This window comes from Ptiloglossa arizonensis, chromosome 2, assembly GCF_051014685.1.
Source record: "Ptiloglossa arizonensis isolate GNS036 chromosome 2, iyPtiAriz1_principal, whole genome shotgun sequence".
NCBI classification, from domain to species: Eukaryota; Metazoa; Arthropoda; class Insecta; order Hymenoptera; family Colletidae; genus Ptiloglossa; species Ptiloglossa arizonensis.
In genome coordinates this window covers 5,426,291-5,434,334 of record NC_135049.1, presented here as the reverse complement: position 1 = coordinate 5,434,334, position 8,044 = coordinate 5,426,291, and the positions used below count along the sequence as shown (strand labels likewise).

General features: G+C 38.4%; 3 protein-coding genes across 6 annotated transcripts; 1 reads left to right on the top strand and 2 right to left on the bottom strand.

Annotated features, from left to right (window-relative positions):
- Positions 1-1,296: 1,296 nt before the first annotated feature.
- On the top strand, positions 1,297-4,368 carry Fbp (fructose-1,6-bisphosphatase). 2 transcript variants are annotated; one of them, XM_076304315.1, is made up of 5 exons: positions 1,297-1,472; positions 1,821-2,285; positions 2,368-2,557; positions 2,910-3,109; positions 3,312-4,368. In XM_076304315.1, the coding sequence occupies exons 1-4, from the start codon at positions 1,297-1,299 to the stop codon at positions 3,099-3,101; spliced, it is 1,023 nt and encodes a 340-aa protein (XP_076160430.1). In that variant the 3' UTR covers positions 3,102-3,109; positions 3,312-4,368. The 2 variants fall into 2 exon arrangements, with proteins under 2 accessions (XP_076160430.1, XP_076160429.1); XM_076304314.1 differs by having other exon boundaries at positions 3,307-4,368.
- LOC143143254 (cuticle protein 7) lies at positions 2,899-4,255 on the bottom strand. The gene is made up of 2 exons (XM_076304316.1): positions 3,757-4,255; positions 2,899-3,599 (listed from the first exon to the last, which is right to left on the bottom strand). The coding sequence occupies exons 1-2, from the start codon at positions 3,898-3,900 to the stop codon at positions 3,327-3,329; spliced, it is 417 nt and encodes a 138-aa protein (XP_076160431.1). The 5' UTR covers positions 3,901-4,255; the 3' UTR covers positions 2,899-3,326.
- Positions 4,369-4,373: 5 nt separating the features above from the next.
- Positions 4,374-7,667, bottom strand: Septin4 (septin 4). 3 transcript variants are annotated; one of them, XM_076304310.1, is made up of 9 exons: positions 7,537-7,667; positions 7,177-7,353; positions 7,024-7,116; positions 6,780-6,945; positions 6,542-6,692; positions 6,262-6,427; positions 6,006-6,174; positions 5,715-5,796; positions 4,374-5,075 (listed from the first exon to the last, which is right to left on the bottom strand). In XM_076304310.1, exons 1-9 carry the CDS (start codon positions 7,553-7,555, stop codon positions 4,914-4,916), a joined length of 1,185 nt encoding a protein of 394 aa, XP_076160425.1. In that variant the 5' UTR covers positions 7,556-7,667; the 3' UTR covers positions 4,374-4,913. The 3 variants fall into 3 exon arrangements, with proteins under 3 accessions (XP_076160425.1, XP_076160426.1, XP_076160427.1); XM_076304311.1 differs by having other exon boundaries at positions 6,018-6,174; XM_076304312.1 differs by having other exon boundaries at positions 7,177-7,349; positions 7,537-7,635.
- Between the last annotated feature and the right edge of the window lie 377 nt (positions 7,668-8,044).

Below are 8,044 nucleotides of genomic sequence, written 5' to 3'. Positions count from 1 at the left end.
TTGAATAAACTTTATATCGCCTTTGCATCGTCGTATTGCCGTAATCAATACAGTTACTAGTGAAATCGTTCATCTTCCTCATATAAGTTTCGCTACGTTACTTATAACGGGGAATGCGCGGAATTCGACCGAGACAATAATTTAGCGAACTATAAATTATCAACACGAAGAAAGACTTAGAAACCTTTTTTAAACGAACCTTCGTTGTGAAAAGGTTCATACCTTAAAACAACAGTAGAAAAAAAATAAACATTTGATCCATTAGTACTTTGGTTAAAGGCTTCGTACTTCCAGAAATAATTTGTTTTAAACGATTAGAATCTTTTAGGCTTCATTTTTTAAATTTCAAGCTACTTAAAATATAAATATTGTCAGGTACTTATACAGATATTTATTTATTAGAACATCTATTTTTCACTCTGTAAGAAAATACTATAGAAATGATACCGAACATAGCCCTTTGGCATCATTATTTCTTACCGATTTTATTTGAGCATGTTGTTAACTATAATTCACTAACGGATAATCGTGAATTTTCGAATTTTCATATTTCGAATTTTTGGCAGGTTTTCGGAGCTCCGAAATGTAATCATAATCACTAATGTAATCACTTATGTAATTACTAATCAGATTTCGAATATTTTGCAAGCTATTCGAGCAATCATCGAATCGGAAGAAAGTTTCTTATCGCAGAGTTTGTGTTGCAAAAAAATACGATAATTATAATACGCGTCACACGTATTATCAAAATCGAGTCGCATAGTAACTACGCTTTCAATGTTTCTTGGTATCGAAATCGATAACCTTAGAAAGAATCAGTTGCTCCAAAATAATACTAAAAACAACGTAGTGTCAACCTTTGTAACGATTCGTGGATATTGAAAATCGAATTTATTCCTAATATCTATACATACTTTTTCAGGTTGGAGACCAGAAATGAAACAATTCGAAAAATTGCTCAAACATTAGAAACAGAACTTATTCGTTACAATTTTCAATCAAATCTTTAGAGAACATATTTTGATGTTCTTATCAATCTTGTCTAATATGGTGTTTGATTAACAGCTAAGAAAAACGTAAAATAAGACCGTGCAACTACAAACGATAGTAGGTCTTAAAATAAATTGGATCATGTTGCACGAGATGTTTTTTTAAATATAGCTTTCACCATCGAAAGCGATAAGCTAAATTAGATACATAGTATCAAGAAGCTTTATATAATGCAATGCAAGAACGGATTTGCTTAGTTCTATCGTTAAAACCTTGTTGTACAGGCGAACATCATTTTTCGTAAACATGACTACGGAAAAATCTTCTTTCGACTCCGATTGTATGACTCTGACAAGATTTGTACTCGCGGAGCAACGAAAAGTGCCAACCGCTACGGGTGATCTAAGCCAGCTTTTAAATAGCATACAAACCGCTGTAAAGGCAGTTAGTTCGGCAGTTAGAAAAGCCGGTATTGCCAACATGTGAGTAGCTGATGGCGTATTTTATCACACGTGCTGAAATATTCGTATACATGAATATTCGGGTAACTTGGAGCGAAACGAGAACCGAGTTTGATTAACACTAGATTTACCAACCAGTCAAAATGAGACTGGTTCCAACTGTTTTCATAATGAAATTTATTTTAAATTCCATAGCATATTTTTCGAAGACGTCATGACTTTTTGTATTTTACACACGTGATCAATTTTAAAAATTCCTCTTTCTCTCATCAATTGGTTTCTTTTTATGAGATACATTCAAGGTATACCTTAATACTCCGAAATCTGTCGGTAGTTCGAGTGTTAATTATCCTTTAATATTCGAAACAGGTACGGAATAACAGGAATTCGGAATATTCAAGGGGAGGATGTAAAGAAATTGGACGTACTCAGTAACGAGTTATTTATAAACATGTTGACGTCCTCGTTTATGAGTTATCTTCTCGTGAGCGAGGAAAATATGGATGTCATCGAAGTAGAAACTGAAAAACGTGGAAAGTATGTAATATGTTTCGATCCTTTGGACGGGTCGTCTAATATCGATTGTTTGGCATCGGTTGGTTCGATTTTTGGTATTTACAAGAAGACCGATGCAACGAATGATACTATGGTAGCCAACACACTTCAACCTGGGAAGAATCTGGTTGCTGCTGGATACGCGCTTTATGGTTCTGCGACTATGATAGTGCTCTCGATCGGTCACGGGGTGAACGGTTTTACCTACGATCCAGCGATCGGAGAATTTATTTTGACCGAGAGAAACATGCGAGTTCCTTCAAGAGGCGACATATACAGGTAGCGAATGATGAAATTATTTAACGCGTCGCGTTGTTCGTTATTACGGTCACAGTTCGTAACGAAGAGACAATGATTTCAGTATTAACGAAGGTAACGAGAATACCTGGCCTACAGCTATCAAAGAATATATTCGTTCGAAAAAATATCCCAGCAATGGGAAACCGTACAGTGCGAGATACGTGGGCTCTATGGTCGCTGATGTGCATAGAACGATCAAATATGGAGGAATATTTCTTTATCCAGCAACGAAAAGTCATCCAAACGGCAAGGTATGTTTGCTGGTTCAACAAAAGTTTAACAAATCTTCCCTTTGTGCGAACGCAACACGGTGAAATGTAAAAGGTACAGTGTGTCCCAATCACCATCGGTCGATTTAAATTTCGCGCTATTTTTAAAATGTCGAACCAATTAACCTGAAACTTGGCACACGGTGTCTGGACAGGTGGGGAATTAATCGTGGAAAAGTACACGATGAAAGAACGGGTGAAAATTATTCAGGCGTATTATGAAGAATCGCGATCTTTAACACTAACGATTCGGGGAAAGGAGAAGGGGGGAATAAATCGACCGGTGACGACTGGGACACCCTTTAGATAATGTTTTGAGAACGTTTATTTGCAGCTTCGACTTTTATACGAATGTAATCCAATGGCTTACATACTAAAAGAAGCCGGAGGCTTGGCGTCGAACGGAGATATCGATATTTTAAATGTAACGCCTGAAAAAATTCATCAAAGATCTCCCGTGTTCTTGGGATCGCGAGAAGACGTCGAAGAAGTTTTACAGTATATTCAGAGATACAAAACATCGTGAAAAATTGGGTAAGCAACGATAGAGAGGAAACATATGTTAAAATCTCTATTCGGACGATTACTTTCTTGATATCCCGTGTATAAGAATGTTTCATAAATTGTGGTCGTAGAATCTGTTGGTTTGTTCGGGCGAAAATATAATCCTCTTCGACTCACTGAGACGATTTCGCCATTTAATAAGCCTCCGTGTTTATCTTTTACGGTAGGGTAGATTCGAAACGATCGATTAATATCTATATCCTTCGTTACTGCTCGATCCTCCGGCCGATGATCCTCCTGAAGATCCCGGAGCCGGGTACGTTGCTGTTCCCTCGTATCGTACCATTGGACGATAGCCAGCACCATCGGCAACGTAGTCGACAATCTGGGTCCTACCATCTGGTAGCAGCACGTGATACGTTCCAGTTGCCTCGTTATCTTTTCTTGATTCGTGGTGGCCAAAATCCAATCCGGCCACTGCGTCTTGGACTTCGTAGGAAAATTCGTAATTTGCCGGATCCTGTAAAAAAAAGAGTCCAATCTTTGTATTTCCCGTTCCTCGAAAATAAATCGTCACTCCGTTAGCGGTTGCGTTTATTCGTATGTTGTATTTGTTACTCTGTGGCGTTAAACAAACCCGTTAAAGGGCAACGAAAGTAAAATGAAATAGTACTTACACCGGCCCACTCGTCCGGGTGGCCACCGCCACCGCCACCGCCACCACCACCACCACCACCACCCCCGCCGATATGTGGACGTGGTCCAGATGTAGGCGGAAGATAGGCAGGACCTTGAGGTTCGCTCAAAATTCCTGCCAACATCGTCACTAACAGGAGTGCCTGTATATAAAAATCAACGGTAGCGTATATTTTGTTCACTGTCCCGGATGAAATGTCAGATTCGTCTCGTCAATCACACCACAGATTGAGGATTTAGAGTCACGTTTCGAAAAACGTTTTTCCTTTGCGATCTATAACGAGGTCAAACCTCGTTTCTCCTTCGAAATTGTGCAAGAACTTTCAACAACCGATACGTTCGAAGTAAAACGAGGAAATGGTCTAATTTACGCAAACAACGACGAAGAAGAACAGCGTACAAACCTTTCGAATCATTAGCAAGTTGCCACGATCCTGCGAGACTTCAACGAAAGAAAATAGCTTAATGTTACGAACCCAGTGGATTTTATACCAGGATTCTGGTTGCGGGTGCGACGAAATGGAGATGGAATGACAGTTATTTGGGGGAACTTTAATACGAATCCATACCTATAATTATAGTTAATAATAAAACCGCATTGTCTTTCTGGCTATACAGCAGCAATCATTTATTCGGCGTGGTCATAACAGTTCCTGAATCGTTGAAATGCTTGCCACTTTTGGTGCAAGATTATTAAAATTATATTTTACTAGTTAAAAAATTGCTTAGAATCGAAATTCCTTACATAAACGTATCTAAATGTAATCGATCTCGTCTCACAGCTCGAGATTCGTGAAAAATAACAAGATGGACGAGTTTCCTTCTCCGTCGATAATCATTTATTTCTTCCTGGTATCCTCCTTTCGTATCCTTTATACGTACATATAGTAAAATTGTTTCTTCGTGCAAGTGAGTGTAGAGATACCAATACGGAAACTTAGGGTAAAAAAACTCGTTTTACCGATAATAAATCACTCACACGTACAGAGGTGTATAAGAAAACTCTTTGGTTTCGTTTCTTTAAATACATCGTCTTTCAATCTTGTGCGTAATCACATGGGATCAAGTGGAATCGCTTGTACAAAAATTGCACTCGATCGTTGGAAGATACTCCTAATTTAAAGCGATGTTTGAAGATTCAAACATCTATAATACTGTTGCGTTTCTTCTCGACATCCGTGGCGTCCAAATCGTTCCCCAAACTACCAACTCTTCCTCGCAGACCAATTCCAGGACCAACTTGTCCGGTAGCTTTCAACTTTTCTTGCATTTGTGCGAGAATATCTTGCATTCTTCGTATCTGTAACGATTTGAGAAAAAAACATCACTGCTGAACCAAAGATAAATCGGTATAGAAGTAATTGTCAAAAATTATAATATAAATGCTCTTTCTTAAAGAGATTACGAAGAATCGAAATAATCGTACAACTATCACGGGCAGAACAGTTCTCGTGTACAGTAGAACTTCGAGCAAGAATGCTATAGTTGTATTATTTATATTCTTTTCTAGCCGACGAATAAAGTTATTTCGACGATGGTAATTAAGATGCGTTTAACGAATCGCGATACCGAATTATTCGAAGCTATAGTTCAAATTTATCGATCGTTTCCTTCCTTTAGAACTATTTTAAGAGCCATTTTTTTTACAATATTTTATATTAGAATTACCAAAGGGATCGATTTGACTTGTTTCAAACTTCCTTTTAAAATTATTTAATTATTAACGGTATCCTTGCCTACAATATTCATAGATAATGATCAAAGTAGACAACTAACGGTACTTATATATATAAATCTAAACGACTAAGATGTTTCTTAGTTCTTTGAGAACATTGACTCTGAAACAGCTGGTTGAGTAAACGATATCTCGATAAGAGTAATAAGTAAAGTATTACTTGATAAGTAAAATGAGTCGATTTTACTTTCGCGTTTTCCTTACCTCTTCGTCTTTCTGCAAAAGCAATCGATCTGTGTCGGATATACTATTTTCGAAATGTGGACCCGAATCTCTCTTCAGTTTGCTGTAAATAAAAGAAATAAAGTCTTATCTGTGTCGGATTAATCGGTCCGTTGAATACATTCAGAATATTAAACCGAACGATTAAAGGAACGGATGAGAAAACGAAGAAACGTAAAAACAGTGTAGACTGGGGTCAGAGAAAAACAACAGGGAAACTGAGTACGTATATCTAGAGAAAAGTATATCTACTGAAATGCAATACTTATTTACATGCGTAAATACCTCCGTTCCCGAATCGCTTGCTGTGAAATTTGACAAATGCATTGTGCTCGGAAATTTTCGTAATGAACGTCCTGTGTGACATCTTTGAGATCTTGCATGTGCGTAGATATCAGCATTGTTCTTAGTTTGACAAAATCACTGTGCTTTGGATTTTCCACTAGACTCGATCGAAAGTAAGATGTTAATCACATTTATCGTAATTCGAAAATCTTGGAAATACGTATCCAAGTGGATACATAGTTACCTTCTACCACTCCCCAAGGGTATTGACGACCACGGACCTTTCTTCCTGCGACTTCGAGCACAGTCGAACTGCCAACCACAGCAAATGGAATACACGCCTTGAGCTCTTTATCTTGTTGCTTAAATTCCTCGTCCTCGTCGCTATCACAGTCCGGAAACTGATATATCTGTACGCAAATATTAATCGTGGGTCCGATCACAATTTTCCTTTTTCTTTTGCACACATTCCTGCTTGATCGCATTGGAGTAAAAAGAAAAGAAAATGGATCGCTAGTGGGTACCTGAATCTCGTGTTCCTCGATGTCAGCAAGGATTCGGTCTTTCAGTTTCTTCACCTCGTACGTAGTCAGTGTATCCGCTTTTGCGATAACAGGGACAACGTTCACCTTGCGATGTAATCGTCTTAGTATTTCCAAATCGAGTTGCCTGAGTCTACAAAAAAAGAAACAATCGAAAGGGAGCAAAGACATGTTAATACGTCAGGTGCAGTGAAGAATGAAAGTCAAAGACGAGCTATACCCGTGACCGTAAGGAGGAATAAAGTATAAACAACAGTGTACTCGGTTATCTTGAATATTCTTTCTGTTTAGTCCACTCTCGTCCGTAAAATATTGTCGAAATTGTTCATCTATGTAGGCCGAGCACACTTTCCAAGTGTCTTCGCAGTTCACCGCATCACCGAATCCTGGACATAGGTTGGTGTATTTCTGCGTGCATTTTACTCGATCGAACGTAAAGGAATTTTAATTGGGAGAAGTCGTACCTGGTGTATCAACGATTGTTAGACGCAATCTGACGCCACGTTCCTCGATATCCATCGTTTGTTTTTCTATCGTCGTGGTTTTCTCAATGCGTTCTAAAAACCAACGATACTGGTTAACAAGTGCTCGATTTTGCGAGTCTACTCGCTACAAACCTGCAGCATCGAGAATACGACGATCTTTGTAAAGGTCTCCAAGAAAAAGACTGTTTATCAGAGTGGATTTCCCAAGGCCGCTTTCTCCCAGTACCATCAAGGTGAACTCGAACCCTCTTTTAACCGATTTTCTGTGTACTTGCTCGGGCAACGTTGCAAATCCGATATAGTCCCTGTCTTGATGAACAAGATAAAACAATTAAACACTAAAGTTTTTTTTCCCTTGATTTTGGTTTCTTCTCTCCTTTTTCCTTTTCCTACTGTCCTTCTCCATCTCTGCACAATTTTTTCCACCTCTTACACTTTCTCTTGAAAGAAGAGAAGAAGATGAGGCCTAAAAGCAAAGACATACACACGTACCACCGGACATATTCACCATACGCGACGACACCTTGACAGTGTCGAAATATCAACACTGAAAGAACGATAGAACGGTATTAGAACACCGCACGGAACACGAATAAGGGTAGATTGCTACTGCTCTATCACCCTCGGAATTATGCTGCGCTGGCGCACTAGTGGCGACCGATCAATAGTACACTTTACTGCAACTTCAGTCTCTACATCCTCCACTTTTAGTTTCCTGCTTGAGAGATCCACCGGTCTAACAGGGGACACGATCCAAATGTCTGCTAATCAATTTTCGTCTTCTTTAAAAATGTTGTTAAATGCTAAAATCAAAAACAAATGTATCCTTTTATTTGTACCCGATTTTAAATGTAAACAACGCGGTACCTAACTCCTCTTTAGAGATCGTTATTCCGTGGATAATGAATTTTATCCACTTATTCATCATAAATATTAAATGTTTCACATAGGAAGTATATTTCCAGAGGGTTAAAGATTATAAACTTTGTAAAACAAAATG